The sequence below is a fragment of the Corapipo altera genome, unplaced genomic scaffold (assembly GCF_003945725.1).
Source record: "Corapipo altera isolate COAL_440 unplaced genomic scaffold, ASM394572v1 64, whole genome shotgun sequence".
NCBI classification, from domain to species: Eukaryota; Metazoa; Chordata; class Aves; order Passeriformes; family Pipridae; genus Corapipo; species Corapipo altera.
This window is the reverse complement of record NW_020884893.1, coordinates 4,239,349-4,256,273: the sequence shown is the minus strand read 5'-3', so window position 1 is coordinate 4,256,273 and position 16,925 is coordinate 4,239,349. Positions and strand designations below refer to the sequence as shown.

Genomic DNA, 16,925 nt, shown 5'->3' with positions numbered 1-16,925 from the left:
CTGATGAATCTCCTCTGCTTCCCCAGAACTCCCAACAAGTGGTTGTATGGCTTTGGATATCAAGGAAACCACTGTCCTTCCTTCTAGTGCCCTAATGCCTCCACAAGAGCTGTTTGTGATACTGCCAGTGATGACAAAAAGCACTGCACCACAAATTCAGTGGGACTTTTTTATTTTAAACGTTTACAGAGATGGAAATAAATACAGGAAAGAGAAGATAGAGAGGGTACTTTTAAAAGAAATCAATCAAGTCTTCATCAGGCTTCAAACAGAAAAAATTGTATCCGAGAGCTACTTAAAACTGGCCACCATTCCAAAGGGCAAGGATTAGGTTAACAATAATGTAAATAACTAAAGATAAGCATTGCCACAAACAAGGGTGACACAGCAGTGAACACACAGCTGTAAGAGACAAAATGGGACCACACTACCACAGGAGAGTCTCATATATTTACAACATACCTATCATACAAAATCATTTGGAAGTATTTAGGGAGTGGTTTCTTCTCTGTCCAACTGTAAGATATAAAAGATACACCAGAGGGTTTGTTGGGTTTGTTCCTCTCCCCAGTAATAGTTTCCGCTTTTGTCAAAGTTTAGAAAATCCTTGGTATTGCAAGAACCTTTCATCCATCCTGGACTTCTCCATGTTTCCATCCTTATCATCATCATCACTGTCATCCACCGGGGTAGTTGGTCAGGAGACAAGAGTTTGTGAAGTTCTTTACAGTCTTTTATCGATGGTCTGACCTGTAGGTTGGAAAAGTGTCCGTGCGATGAAGCTTCACTGGGCTGGAAACATCTTCACCAAGTCAGATGTGAAAAAACAGAAGAACCCTCAGTAAGACACAGGCACCTCAGTCAGTGTTTTGCACAGGACTATGTGAACTTCACAGAATTTTAATTAAACCTATGCCTGCTTCATCTGCTGCTCCATCTCAGAAACATCTGCACTCAGATTTTCTTTACCATTTCCTTCAGAACAGAAATTTGTTCAAAGCAAATTAAGTTTTTTAAAGCTCCGAATTTGCATTTTAAATGAAAAATGCACTTTAGCTCCCAATATTAGCAGCAGATCTTTCCTGTACCTTAGAAAAGAGGACAAGAACCAATTCAGAAATCACTATCCCAGGTTGCTCAGAGCCCCATCCAACCTGGCCTTGGACACTTCCAGGGATGGGGCGGCCACAGCTTCTCTGGGCAACCTGTGCCAGGGCCTCCCCACCCTCACAGGGAACAATTGCCTCCCAATATCCCATCTAACCCTTCTCTCTGCCAGTGTGAAGCCATTCCCCCTTGTCCTGTCACTCCAGGTCTCCATCTTTCTTGTAGCTCCTTCAGGCACTCGAAGGCCACAATCAGGTCACCCCAGAGCCAGGCTGAACAATCCCAATTCCCTCAGCCTTTCCCCATGGCAGAGCTGCTCCATCCCTCTGATCAACTTGGTGGCCCAGAATTTGGGAACCTGATCTAATTAGATATCACCGAAGAAGGAGCCCTGACTGCTGAGTAACATGAGGCCTTTAGTGTCTCTCCTAATTCCAACATTAGCTGCCTGACTTATTCCACAAAGACTTTGACCCCCTTCTCATGACAACAGACTCTCCTAAGGATCCTTTTCTCCCAGTTTAGCAAGCAAAGCTATTTTTCTAAATATAAACCCAGTGGTTTGTGCCCATGCAGTCTATTTGTCTTCTGTCAACTCTGAATTACTGTTTTAATAAAGGGCTCCACAGTAAGGCACAGCAAGCCCAGTGCACTGCCTGTGTCACAGGGCTGGAGCAGCCCTGTCCCCCTGTGCTACAGGCTGCCACCAGCAGCTCATCTTCCCATGCCCTAATTTATTGAACAAATCTGAACAGCCACGTAAATGCTGCTTTTTTATTCATCCCTCCTCTGGTTAACTGAGGCTTTCCACGTGCTGCCTGCCCCCTCTAGTGTTGGAAAAAAGGAACAAGGAAAAATATCGCCTTTTAGGGGTTTTTTGTTTGTTTGTTGTTTTGGTTTTGGGGGGGGTTTTTTAGTTTTTTTTCCTGAAAGCCAAAGTACCAGACTAGAATATGGCTACATGTGTCAGGGCTGTAATTTTTAATCACAGATGGTGACATTCCATGTCGTGGATGTGTTAAACTCCACTGGATTTATTTAAAAAAATATAGTAAGTATCTATCACTCATTATTCCTTGAGAAATTCCTGGAATATGAGAGAAGGGGAAAAAAGAAACTGAAAAAAGGACACGACTCTAAATGTTTTCCAAACCAGGAGGTTCAAAACTGTGATTTCGGAATGCTTGATGCTGGTAAATGTTGTCTCCATGTTAGTACCAGAAAGCCCTGCCAGCTCCTGAGGTTTTCTGCTAAGCACAGGTCAACCTGTGGGGATTTTTGCAACAGGAATGGTCCTGGGTGCAGCACACACCAGCCCTGAAAGTCAGGGATGACAGAGAAATAACTCATATCTGATGGCCAAGCTGGGCTTCACTTTCTAATGGCCCAGTGGTGAAGAGAAACTGCTTCAGTTCATCAATCCACCATGAGAAGTTGTGGCTGCCCCATCCCTGGAAGTGTCCAAGGCCAGGATGGATGGGGCTTGGAGCAACCTGGGCTAGCGGAAGGTGTCCCTGCCCATGGCAGGGGGTGGAATGAGATTATCTTTAAGGTCCCATCCAATCCAGGCCATTTCATGATCCTAAGACTGTTATCATCCAAATGTTTAATCCAGCTCAGCCTCTATTCCATCCATTATAGAAGCAAGTTCTGGTAGGTTCTGGCTCCCTCTACTCAACACTCCAGGCTGCTGCATTCTATTAAGTGTTTAGCCTGTTTTCTGCTGGCTTTTCCAACACCCTGATCCTGACCCACAACTCACTGATACCAACTGCTGCACCAAAACAAACTCAGCCAATCCATGGAGCTGACAGTGGAAGAGTGTGTTTGAAATACAAATGGGGTTTTCGTTGGAGTTTTTAATTCTGAAAACACACAGAACCACACAATGCTGACTTTGGTCTGAGCACCAGCAGCTCCTATTCCAGGTGCCTCTGGGGAAATCAGCACAAAGCATCAGTTACACACATGAGGTGCTGTGGTTTCCACTCTCAGGAGACTGAAGTTCAGATTCTAAACACTCTCTGAAACACCTGGAGGGCAGAGATGCTTCCCTGACAGCCTTCCTGCCTGCAGGAGCAGTGGGGTCCCTCCCACCCCATCCAGGCACTCAGGAACCACTAGATGTCCCTTGGTGACAGCAGAGGGACCACTGGGAGCATCCCTCCCTCTCTGCAGACCCAGGAGGTGCTCAGGCATGAGGGGACTGAACTGTGCTGCCCCTTAGACTGGCAGCAAGGAGGGGATTTGGAGAAGACACCTGCCCACCCCTGGGCCACACTGCAGTGCACAGTGGCAGCACTGCAGCTGCTCAAAAAACAGTTTTCTAGAATTACTTAACATGGCCATTTCCTTTTAGTTTCCCTATTCCAGCTGTTTTTGAGAATATGGTTGTTTTGCTTGAATGTTAGCAAGTACACAAAATGAACAATGAAGGCTGCCATCACTCTTAGCATGAGGCAGCCACCCAAAGGGGAGGGGAGCCAAATGGGTTTAAGTCTGACAAAAAATCAGGTGCATCTAAGGGTTTGGTAGCAGAAAGGATTAGACACATTTGGTAACTGGCCATCCTGTAGAAATGGTCAGAAAACTTGTCAAATGAAGGATCCCACTCCAATGGGAAGTAAGAAGAGGAGAACCTCCTGATGACAACCCCTGTGCCAAATTATCCATCCCAACAAGGTTCTCTGAGTTCTCTGTATATGTAAAACTCTCACATCAGCCTGGCTGTTGGTATTTCTCTGTTTGAGAGGAAAATGGGAGCACTTGCAGGGGGACAAGGTAGGGGACACAATGTGACTTCCCACAGCACTGAGCCTCGTGCCTCAGCTCAGAGCAGCATCACAGAGCCCCTGAGCACAACCCCTTCGGTTTATACCCCCCTGTCTGCCCTGTCCTGTCCTGCCCAGGATTCAGCAGAGCCTTCCTGACCTCAAGCTGAGGCAATGTGCCTTCTCTCCCTCAGCCCGACGGCAGCGGCTCAGCCTGGATGTCACCCTGCAGTGGGATGGACAGACAGGGCAGTGCCCCAGCAGTGCCAGGAGCTGTGCCCTGACCCCCCCTTACCTTGCAGGCCGTAGAGCTGCCCCGTGCTGTGCTGCCGGGTGATGTGGTGCCAGTAGGCGCTGCGGGGCAGGGGCACCATGGCACTGAGGGACACGGCGCGCTCGCTCAGCTTCAGCTGCAGCTGCAAAGGGACACGAAGGACATGGTCTGAAACAGCAGCACCTCTGCCTGCAAGAAGTTCTAACAAAACAACCAGCACAGCCTCTCACTCCTGCCCTCCTTCTGCCCCCTGTACAGCAGCAAGGACTAACTGGTTAGTCTCCACAGCAGAAAGGACTAACTAGTTAGTCTCCACAGCAGCAAGGACTAACTGGTTAGTCTCTAACACACCATGGGTTAGGAGGCCACGCTGCTGTTTCACACCACAGCTCACCTTGGTGCTCCCCTGGTCCTGGGCAAGCCCTGCTTCCCCCGAGGGGAGTCCTAACCCAAGCAGCTGAAAGAGAAACTGGGGATCAGCAGAAGGCAGGGCAGTGCTGGTGTGTTCCCCCTTTGGCAGCACAGCCAGCAGAGGGTCTTCCCAGCTACACAAGCAAATTCCCAAAGCTAAATACAGCCCCAGTACACTCAAAACCTGATTGGATATGTCCCATGTGTGAGGACAGGTTGTTCTCGTTCGTTTTGAGGTATTTTCTATTCATCTCCCCTCTCCTACAGCTGAGGACCTTGCCAGCTGGATGGCACAGGAGTCCAACAGGAGATAGATAACTGCATCCTTCCCCAAGATTCCTCAAATGAACAGCACATCCAAGTGTGCTCAGGAAAGCACATGGGCTGCAGTGCATTGCTGGGAGCCCCATCCCACACATCCCCCTGCATACAGGGCCTTCAGCTACATTTTCTTATGTAATCACAGCCCCTTGTTATTTATACTGGATTTAACACAAAAATATATGAGAACTGACTACCTCCAGGCATTCTTACATGAATTCAATAAGATATATGTGCAAGCTGATAAAAATATTTGGATTTTATCATAAGCTTCAGAATAAGCCTGGGATAAGCTCAGTTAAAGCCTGGTGCAAATAAAGCCAAGGTTGTGGGTTCAATCCCTGTGTGAGCCATTCACGTAAGAGTTGGACTTGATGATCCTTGTGGGCCCCTTCCAACTCAGAAAATCTGTGAACTCTCTGAAAATACAGGTAAAGTTCTCCTCTCAAAGCTCAGGGAAACACCATTCAAACATACCAAGGCTCAACTAGACTTTTCTAATTTATGAAGACAGTTTTTTACAAAAGAGTAAGTTTCACATCTTAGTTTCACAAAACCAGAGGTGACAGAACCTTTTACAAGAAAATTAGTACATTTTGGAACAAAAGCAAACAGGCAAAGCAAGCACAGAAAAGGGGTGAGGGCTGGGTATATCCAAAGAGACCAATTTCCAAGTTATTCAGAGGTGCCTTCTACCTTCAACCTCCTCTCTGTGCAGTGGACATCTGTGATGTGAAGGTAAAACTAAACCAAATCAAGCCCAGCTCTAGTCCTGCTCTGAAAACACCCACCTCCACATCAGCTGGATGTGAGTCACTGCACCAGGACCCACCTACACCATGTTCATCACAGCTCCTTTGCAGTGTCGCCACACACACACCTTGGCACCATGGAAACAACCAACCAGGGATCTTGTACAGGGAATACCAATCAGGGATGATGGCATTTCTCAGCTCCAGGTATCTCTTGTGGAGGTTTCATTTACTGGTGAGTTGGACAGCAAGCTAAGGCAGTTCAAGCAATAGTTCAGCTGTCAGCAGGAGTATAAAAATCAACAGGCTGGCTTGGGAGACAAAAAATCATAGACACAGCCAGAGAAAGACTAAATAATGACACAGAAAAGGGCCTGAACTCAATCAGCAGGGGAAGAAGTTAAAAAGTCCAGAGCTGAAGATAAGAATTAGTGTGTTCCGTGCTGAATACACAGTGTCTCATCAAACCGCCTCGGCCTGCGAGCACCGGCGGCTTTAATGGTGATTGATTCCATTCCCACAATTAACCTACTGCATCTCTGTGGCAACACAACGAGGAGGGATAAGTTGCTAACGCCCTGGCTCTGTGCCACAGGAGCACCCAGAGCTGGGAGCAGGTCCCACAGCCAGCATTGACATGCTGGAGCACGTCTGGGCACAGGCAGGAGCCAGGCGGGACGTGCGGCTCCACACATCATTAACACAGCTAATAAACTGATAACCAGAGGGCACCAAATCTCCACCCTCACCCATTTCTGCTCAGAGGAGGAGGAGAACGAAGCTGAGCAAGGGATCAGGATCCCCAGAGAGACTCAAACACAGCACCCTGCACATAAAACAGGCAGCAAGTGATGCTCGGTCACGCTTAAACCCACATGGCAAAGATGGGAGGAGCTGTGAGGGACAACCAAAAGCCACCCCACAGCTCTGGATGTTGCAACAGACCCATGGAGGAAGGGGATGGAGCAGCTCTCAGCCACTGTCAGGAGCAGCTGGGGAGCTGCTGCCCCACCTCTTGACTTCTTGTCACCTGGATGGTGACACCAGCTCTGGACCAAACACAGGGTGTTGGGTCTCAGAAGTCCTGGGGCTTGCAGAGGAAAGATTAAGTATTTTCTTTCTTGGATCCCACCTTAACAAATGAGTAAAATTGCATTATAAATTACAAAAATTAAGAAAAAGTACTGGAAAAAAAACCAAACCAACAACCACAAAATCAGAAAAAAAACCCAAACAAACAAAAAACCCCAAAAGTAAACAAAATAAAAAAAAGTAATAAAAAGCCCCTGCACACCAGTGTTCTCTCAGGTTAGCTGTAAACATGGCTCCAAAAGGAAAGAAAAGAAAGATGATTTAAGATTTGTTATGTTTGGTTGGTTTCCTCAGGCTGGACAACCTAATTTTCAAAGGTTTTGCAGGACAACTAGCACTTGAGGCAAACCTTCCTCTTGAAACCTCCCCCTCAGAGAAGATTGCACTCGCTGTGGTTTTGGGGGGGATTTTCTTCCCAGCAAATCAATCAAAATCAATTTGAACAATAATTGTTTAAGAAACATTTTCAACTTCATTATAGGAAAACTACAGACTGGTCAAGTAATAGAAACAACTTCAGGCATTAAGGGGCATCAACAGATTGCTGCTGTTTTGGCTACTCTCTCTGTCTTGCACTAATGGTAAATATTCTAGAAGTTAACTCTGAGTTAATTCTGAATCTCTGTGGAAGTGGCCAGAGCTAACAGAGGCTCCAGCCTGGACAGGGACACATCAGGTGGAACAAGTGCAAAGTGCCCACTTCAAGAGAGAAGAAGAGTCAGGGAAGGCTGCAGGAAACTGGCTGATAATCCATTTCCATGAAGCACTGAGCTTTAGCTGCCAAGACTGGGAGCTTCACAGTTATTATTTCTTAGTGAGGTGTCAGGTTGTAATGTCTTTTTTAAAGCAACCTGAAGAGAGAGCAGTGAAGTCACAGCACTTGCTCCCATCAGTTTTCATGGTAACCAAATCGTCACAAAAATATAACCCGAAGAAGTATTTTCTTTCCATTGTCTGGCAAGGCAAAAGTGAAAGGAAAGAAACACTTGGATGGGATGGGTTACCAAATGACCAGAATGGCTTCATGCATCACTAAGCAAAGCCAGCTCGTTCTTGCCTTTAAAAGAGAAAAGGGAGAGAGCTGTGGATACATCCAGAAGGAAAACAAGTGACCCCCAGCTGTGGAAGTGTCCCAGGCTGGTGAGCACGTGCTCAGACCTGGGCACGAAGCAGCAGCAGCACGTGTGAGGGTGAGGTTCCATCCCAGGAACTGCTTTGCACCCACTTCCCATCTCGGGAGCCAGAGCCAGCTCCAGTCACGCTCTGAAGCACGTACTGGATGTGCAGGAGTGACTGCCAGGGAGGTGACAGACACATCAGAGCCCACGTTCTCAGCAGAACTTGGCAGCTTTATTTCACTCTGTCAGCATGGGATATTCAACTCTCTTTTTTTCCTTTTTCTTGCACAGGCTGCAGGAACCCTCAGGTAACTTAGTAAAACCTTCCCCTCAGCCTTGGATAATCACTCCAGTGATATGGCAGTGGTCAGGATTCCAGGAGCAAATAGAAGACATTCAGTATAGACTTCATTTCTCACCACTACATCTCCTACTTTCTTCTTTTACTTACCCTTTCTGTAAATAACAACTCAAGCTTCACTAATACAAAGAATCCACACAGAGTAAGTAAGTCTTGGAGACAGAAACAATACAGAAAGCTGAAGATTAAGTGCAAGCCTCTGAAATAAACTCCTCATTGAGGTGTTCAAAAGCAGAAGAAAAATACAAGGGAAATCAATCAATTTGAACAAAGAGGTACTTTACAAATATTTTGTAATCAGCAAAATAAGCCATAGGAGTTCTATGCTGATATAACAGCCCTCTGCCTAAATTTTTAAATCTGAATCCCAGATTTAGAATCTTGAACCCGAGAGAAGCCATCAAGCCTTAGTGAGTATTTTGGAACCAGGCAACATTCCTATGGCAGGCTTGGGGAACTCATATTCAGGGGCACATGGACTCCTCTGAAACAATTGTATTCTGCTACTAAATTACATGACTTTCAGTTCATCATGAATATGTTGTTATTCCATACTTAGGAATCTAGGATCTATAAAATTAGATTTAGGGATTGTGGTCATTCATTGAAAAAGCTTTGAGAGATTGTGCAGCTGCTGCCTATTGAAATCTACAGCAGCTCTGCATCTGTGCAGTCTGTTGGCATTTGTAAGATGGAAACTTTACAGTGCAGCATCAGACATCATCTATTAAAGATGCTATTTCATAAATGCAAAGCCAACAAACATGAAATTGCCTTTAAAACTATTCACTGTTGCTTCAGAACTGATCCCTTCTGCTTGAAAATGAAGTGCTCTCAACAGGTTACTCGATCACTTCTGATCCTGGTGGATACAAATGTTAGTTAGTTACACTGACCTAGCCTTGGTTAATTTTAATCTGCTTAATTGAGCAGATTGAGCACTAATATCATCAACCAATCTGTCTCAGTTTTGGATATTTTTGAACTAGAACTCTTTTCGTTAATTAGAACTAAAAGGTTCTTGGTTTTAAACAAAAGCCAAACCCAGTAAAGACTGTGGAAGAACAAAAAGACACCAAGTACTTAAGACAGTCTGTTCCCTTCTCCATCCCCTCAACATCCACTCTCATCTTTACTAAAATCTTCACAGTAATAATGGCATCTTCTGTTTCATCCCAGCTGGTTCATCCAGTTAATACCGGGATAATTCATTACTACAACTTATCCCTGAAACTGAGACAGTAGAATTACTGAAAGGATTAGACATGGATAACAGCAGTGCTTATGTTTACAGCAAAGGAAAGAAGAAAGACTTGTTGCAGATTACTACTGCTTGGAATAGAGATGTTGTTTATAGCCAAGTTCTTCCACATTTGTCCATTCTGTGGATTCTGTATATTCCAGAAAACCTCTTATCTTCAGGATACTAATTTTGCTGCCAGAGTCACCCTGTGAGTCCTGGAGTGCAGAGACCAATTGAGAAATGAGATAAACAAAACACTCCTTCTCACTCTACAGGCTTCATAAGCAAACAAAAAATTAAATTAGAAGTTAATAAGACCCTGAAACACATTAGGTGCAAGTGCCACAAAACTGCCTTCCTTAGACATAAAGCTTTTGGAGATCCTTCACTATTTTTTTTGTTAGCTTTGCACCTTCCACTTCTATATTTCCTACCAGCCATGCATGTCATAAACTAAGTTTTAGATACAAAAAGCACTTGTGGAAAACAGATATTCACTGAGAGATCAGGCAAACACCTAGTCCTCCCCCATGGTTTAATGTGAACCATGTGACTCCTCCCAAATCTTCAGAGTGTAGACACCAATTAGCAAATGGAAAACTGAGCACGAGCCACAACATTTTGCAAATAGACTGATGAGAAATGTTTGCAACCAAACTCATGATGCTGATTCATCAAAGGAAACTAATGAGAATGTGCATTTATCTCTGTATCAATTCACACTTATTGACAGCTTTGCAAGCATGAAGATCGAGGACTGTAAGATTCCCTCTTGTTTTGATTCTTGAAAAGGAATTGCAGTTATACATATTACCCTAAAGTTTATGATCAAGTAGAATTTAGTAAGAGTAATAATCAGAATCTTTAAACCAAAACTTAAAATCCCACTGAAGACACATATTGGTGGTTGGATATTCCAGCCTGGAATACCAGGCCTAACAAGCAGCCGTACCATGGAATTTTTCACACTCTGCAGCAAACGCTCGTGTTGTTCTGCTATGGCCAAAGCAGCTGAGTGAACCTTCTGATAGATTGCTTCCCCATCCCTGGTCTGAAAGATGAACAGTCCTTCTCCTGTGTCACACATCCTGCCAAAGCAAGAGCAGAAGGGATCCAGGTGTGAGATGGAAGTTTACAGGTCACCACAAACAAGCAAAACTTTCCTGTGCTGCTCTAGAAGTGTTGCTGCACAGGCAGTGAGAAACAACAATGGTTGAAATAGGGAACAAAGTTATTTGAAAGTCTTTGCCCCTGGCTCTTAGCAGCCCTGGTCTCATTGTTTCAGGTCATATCTGTGTTGTCCCAGCCAGGGACTCAGCTCAGCACTGCAGATCTATCACAAGCTCTGGAGAGTTCACACACCAGACACAGATTTTTTATATTTAGTCTCCATCTAGAATCTGTGCCAGGTAAGATTAATTTGTCTTTCTCCTTCAGACTTTTAACACTGCCAGTAATGAGTTTTGCACAGCTTTATCTTCCACTTGAAACAATAAATACAAATCCTCTGTGTCCCAATTGGATTGTCCTGATGCATTATCAGCTAAATGAAAATGTATTCCTTCCCCTCCCCAAGAGGGCTAAATCCTACATAATATGGAGGATGGAAATCCAAATGCCTTTTCTCTGCCCAGATAAGTTAATTGTACGATCTGTTTCTCTTTTACTATTGTAATTTTTTAATGTGCTGATCTAAAATAAAGCATCCATATCCCCTGAGAATTATTTGATAGTTGAGTTCAATAACCCCAGTGCTCCAGCTCCAGCCAAAGTCTTCAGCTCATTACAACAGAGCTTCAGGAGCAATACAGAACACCTCTAAACCAAGGAATTGCATTCACATTTCTTATAAATCCATTTGTTGAAAAACAAACAAACAAACAAATAAACAAAAACCAGTGAAAAACAGGAGTCCCTTCTCCTTTAGTTTGCTTTTGGGAAACAACTTGGCACTCACTGCCCTCAAGACCAAACTCCACTTCTCCTGGTACAGACCCCATAACTCTCTGCCCAAAGGTCCACAGTGTACAAATTCTGGAATGATGTTCACCTCTTCTTCCCAGATCTGTCCATCCAGTTCTCTGGCTCATATACTGCTTTATTTAAGTACAACTCTATACAGTAACATCCAACACTGTTCCCCTCTACCCTGCCATCCCCTGGGATACCTCAGCTCTCCCATACCCACCCTCAGGCACATTTATTTGGCAGCTGCTTCCATCCAACTGGGATTAAGATGGTTTTTGTTTGATTTTATATTTGTTTCAGTATTTTTTTACTTTTTTAGGAGCGGGTCCAGACTGGCCTCTGGCTGAAGGTCAACACCTTTCAGAAGTGGTCCAAAGCACCACCCAGCAGCATCAGGAAATAAAAACAATATATAATAATAAAATAAACCCAGACCTACCTCCCTGCTTCAAAGGTGAACCACGAGGGGTCCCTCCCGTAGCGTCGGAGGGCACTTAATGGCCAAGAGACGAGTTTAACTCTGGGATTCTGGATGTCCCAAAGACAGATATTCTCAAATGTTATCTGCAAGGTACATTCCCCATGCACATCTAAATTAGGGGATGGCATCAAATACACATTGAATCTCTCTGGGAGAAAAACAAAAGGTTAGTCTAAAATCCCTGCCCGTTACATGTGCAAGTCATTCAAGGAATTTCCTATTTTCCAGCTCTAATACATGATCTTATTTCCACTTAGAACAACTAATTCAGAAACAAAGACTCAGTTCCTTCCAGTACTCAATGAACTCCAGGCTTGGGGCGGTCAGAATGCTGCCCTCAAACATTTGTGCTTTCAGAGCCTGAAGAGAACTGCACCAGCACAATCCTGATATTTGCAAACAACTACTAAAATTGTGTGCAATAATAAATACATTGCTTGTGCAGGTAATTAGTTTATTTGCATAGGAAAGTGAAGTAGCCATGGGCTCAGGTTTTGCATGTAATTACTATTATTTATTATTTGCTTTACAATGCTGCCAAAGTGCCTCCATCACTGACATCATACAAGAAAACACACAACAAAAGACAGTTCCCATCTCCAAGAGCAACTAACTTGTCTGAGAAAGAAAAGTGCTGCTCCAAAATAATTCTAGTTACCTTAATTATTATCTCTGGCAGCAATTAAAAACAGTAGTCAAAAATAACCCCTCAAACAAACAAAACCAACCCCCACAAAACTGGAAGGAGGGCTTGGAAAAGCAATTTGTTCCTATTTATTTCTAATATCCACATGTACAGTTCAAAACTTTAAAATAATGCCATTAAAAGGTGAAAAGGTCAACATTTATGTACCTACCACTCTGCTCCCTCTCTACTCCAGATGCCAACAAGTCAGGCTCTCCAAGGCTAATGTCATTAATCCGTGTTCCAAGACACTCCATCTGTAGCACCTTGCACCACTCATCTGCCTCAAGTTCTGTATAAATGCCCAAAAATCTGTGTGTAGGTATATAATAATTTATAATTCCACAATTAATGCTCTTATGTTTTCTAATGTGTGTTACCATTTCACCCACCTGACTCACAAGCAAAGGTTTTGGAGGTGTCATCACTGAAATAAATCCCCACAGCATGTTTCTTTGTGCTTTTTGGCATCCTTAATATATTCTTCACATTGTTGAGCTCCGTGACCTGAAAAAGCACAATTTGGAATTTTAATGAGGAGCTTGAAAAGAGATATATCCATTATTGACTGGGCAAGGAGAGGAGAGAATTATATCATGATGGAAAGGAGAGAGAAAAGGTGAGACAGCATGAACAGGTCTGCGATTGCTCTTAAAGAAAGGCAGCCTTGGTAGGAATCACCTCAGACATTCCCCCTGAAGACTCTGGAATATGAAGCAGCCACGTCCTGCAGCCTCTCCTGTCTGCACATGAGCTTCGGTGTGACACCATCCCAGCAGAATTTTAGCCAAGAGGTGGAATCAAAGCTCCCTCCAGTCTGAGAAATATTGACATGAAGGGCATGAGAAAGACCAACCTGATGCAGCAGAAGCAGAGAGAGGTGAAGATGAAAATCTAAAGGATTCACCCATTTGGAGGAGCAAGTTCTGGTACAGCTTTCATCGTAGAGGACAAAGCTGTAGAATGGTGAAAGCTGCTCTCTAAATTATTGTTTGATGGAAAGTTGAGGATTTGTTAGAATGGCCCATTTAAAACAAAAAAAAAAATTATCAGTTTTAGTTATTAGAAAGTGGTTTAGATTTAAAGATTCGGACTTGTAAACAAAGATTTCTGTTGCCAAATACTGTTTGGAAAAACAGCTTTCATACCTCAAATAAATAAACATGGATCTGTTACCTTGTATACAGCTTTGGTAAATACACACCAGGTGGCTTTATATTTGTAACACACACTTTCCACCCTCCCAACCCACAAACAATCCTCTTCAATTTGACTGAGGAGGAATTCCTCATCATTTAAAATAATTTTAATGTAAAGGCTAACACCCAACAAGGGAATCAGGAAGTTTCATTTAAATAGTCATTATCAGAAAATATTTCACTGATTCTTTTACACAGTAAGGGTTGAGGAGAGAGAGAAAGGGGGATAATTCAGCAGAGCAGTGCAACCCAACAACTTCACTCCTTTGGTTTGTTGGTTCTGTGGACTAGTTTCATATCCAGCTGTAACTCTAAACAAAGAAACCACGGTAATTGTCTTATAAATAAGACACAGGAATTATAAAGAGTTATCAGTGCTGAAGGTTTCGGCAACAAAAAACCCTCCTCTAGAGCATCCTGGGGTCAACCAGCATTTCATCCTAAGGCACTTTCTTCTTGGAGTCAATTTATATGCTCAGCCCCTTCGAGCAGCAGAGAACTGACAGCCAAAAATCACACTTCCAAGCAAGACCCCTGAAAAAGGTGTTCTTACTGGGAATGGAAGGAACAAAGAGCAACTCACGGGCAACACTTCTCCAAAATAAAAATAAATGACAGATCCAATGGCAGGAAACTCATTTTATGGGCAGAAGCAGAAGGACATAATGGAAGGAACAGCCCATGGGGAACACACCAAACCTTCTGCAGAGCTGCCAAATTTAGAGCTCAGGTTTTTATAGCCTCCAGGTTGAAGATTTTGAGAAGTGTCAAAACGGAGACTTCCTAATTGCGCTTAATTTTGCAAGAGGATTTTTTGCTCTTCCAGGAAATCCTGTGATGGGAGCACATCCCCCAGTGCTAACCAGACACCGACAAACTCCTTTCTAAATATGATAAATCTGTCATAACCTATTCCCACCGTTCTCAGTACATGACAGGTCAAGCACAAATTGCCAGCTGCCAAGCTCCAATATATTTTTCTCAGGTGCCAAGAAAGGATTCAAATGCAAGAGGAAATAAAGAATCAGACTTTTTCATTCAGGACAGCAACTACTTTGACATTTAGAGTGAGCACACTTACATTTCCTGCAAGGGAATGTGCTAATGAAGCTTTGTAACCTCGACTACCAAAGTCAGCAGAATGTAGTCTTACATTTTAGAAATGAATCATTTTTCTACCTTGGATTTTTGCTAATGGAAAGCTCCATTCTGAAAATTAGGCAAATCACTCTCCTACTGCTGGATATCCCACTGTCTCCAGCATGATGAATCCTGTGGATGCTGACAGGGCTCAGTGTGATCAGGAAAGGTTTGCACTGGTCAGAAAACAGGGAATTGCCTCTCTGTGCTGGCTCAGGAGCCAAAAGCACTTTCAGCAGTGTCAGAGGCACCAAGTGAACCCCATCAGCCCCGGGCTGGGAGATATCCCACATTCCCAGTGAGGGAAGTGGGATAATGAAGGGACTTAGGACAGAGCTTTAAAAACACATTAAATAAAATAATTCACAAAGAGTCTCCTGCACAGGGGTGGGAAAGGAAAATAACCCACCCAAACAGCATCACTGCTGCCCCTTGTGTGCAGCCTGAGTCAGGCTCCTCCAGGCCACATGGGAGCACGTTCATCTCTCTGGGAGTGAGAGAAGGACAAGATTAAAGCATTTGCTTTGTCTGCCCTGCACTACAGACACTCCTGATCTCTGTTTCTCTTACTGTGACTCCAGCCTCATACCTTTTCCCTTCACCACTCCCAGAATCGCTAAGATCACAACCCCCAAGCTGACATGTTTTATTCTCCCTAGGGCTGTGAGTTGCAATTCCTGCCCTATCTCCCTCCATGAGCCCTGGCACAGAGCATCCACCACCCATTTTCTCTCATTTCTGTACCACTGGAGACATTCTGGACTTTCCAGTCTCTGCACTCCAACCTCCAGCTCACCCCTGCCCACCCAGAGGCTCCCAGCCTTGCACACTGTACGTGTCACATCCACCTTGCAGCTCTCCCAGGACTGGGTCAGCTCTAAATCCAGCCATGGGGAATGAGATTTGCTCTTGCCATACCTCAGATACTAAGATCTCCCTCCAGGAGAGCAAAAGCCCTGGCTTACAGCCTGGTCAAAGGAAAGGGCACATGATTTCACCCTCTGGGTGACGTCTGAAATCAACAATATTATGTCATTAATGCCATCAATCACCAAATCCTTTGCAATTCATGCTTTAGCTGTGAACTGGGGGAGAAAAAGAAAGGGTATTTATATTTGGAGAAATCTAGCTACACTATTTGGCAGGTCCTGAGTTATTTTGTGCTGCACTGACTGCCTGAGAGCTCTTGTATAATGGCATTTCACATGCAAAGTCTTCACATGCATCTCAAGGCTTCCCAGTGGTTTCTGTTGAGCTGCACAGGATGCCATCAAAGCATCTCCCTTTGGAGGGTGACAGCCAGGCAGTCCCTGTTCTGACCCCTGACCCAGGTCCAAATGTCTGCAGCAAAATGCACATACTCTGGGCTCTTCCCAGAGAGTTCCAGACTAAGGCTTCCTTCAGCACCAGGCACAGATGGACAAAATGTGGCACTCTGGGGCTCTCTCTGAGACCAGTGGCACAAGTGGTAACCTGCACAAGAGTCCCTTGAACCCAGCTTTCATACCTTCTGTCCTGGGCACAACCTTGTGGCACCTGATTTTTATGTCTGGCAAAACAACATTCAATAAGCACCTGCCCTCTCTTCCTTTGGGGGCTGAAGTTGCCTTCACCTCTCAGAAGCCCAGAGATGCTCTCCACTTTGCTAATGGCTCTTCTGACAAGATCCAGCTTTAGCCAAGAAGCAATTCCTGAAGGAAGGCTCCAGGTCACACCTGCGCCCCTGAGGGAGATGTCATCTAAAGATCACGATATTTGACCTGCTGTGTCACTCAAAAGGGGCTCCAAAACACCCTTGTTATCCCAGATGACTAAACAGCCTCCCTGTTGCTCACCCTTGAGCAACAGATGGTTCCAATTGTCTGGCACATTCGCACCCAATTCACACCGAGGAAGTGACAGGCTGCAAACACCCCCTCACCAGCTCTTGGAAAGGAGTCAGGAGCAGGCATCAAACACCTGCAAATATCTCAGGCTCCAGTTTTCTTCTTTTTTTTTTTTT

General features: G+C 44.4%; 1 protein-coding gene across 3 annotated transcripts in view; it reads right to left on the bottom strand.

Moving 5' to 3' along the window:
• Nucleotides 1-431: 431 nt before the first annotated feature.
• DOK5 (docking protein 5) overlaps nt 432-16,925 on the bottom strand; it is a 42,861-nt gene continuing 26,367 nt past the window's right edge. Inside the window, exons 3-9 of one of the 3 annotated variants that reach the window (XM_027646192.1) lie at nt 12,977-13,091; nt 12,757-12,876; nt 11,858-12,047; nt 10,403-10,538; nt 4,547-4,609; nt 4,174-4,294; nt 432-802 (exon numbers count right to left, since the gene is read on the bottom strand). In XM_027646192.1, the coding sequence (XP_027501993.1) occupies nt 735-802; nt 4,174-4,294; nt 4,547-4,609; nt 10,403-10,538; nt 11,858-12,047; nt 12,757-12,876; nt 12,977-13,091 (813 nt within the window). In that variant the 3' untranslated portion in view covers nt 432-734. The remainder of the gene's footprint in view (nt 803-4,173; nt 4,295-4,546; nt 4,610-10,402; nt 10,539-11,857; nt 12,048-12,756; nt 12,877-12,976; nt 13,092-16,925) is intronic. The other 2 variants (XM_027646193.1, XM_027646195.1) reach the window with 2 other exon arrangements.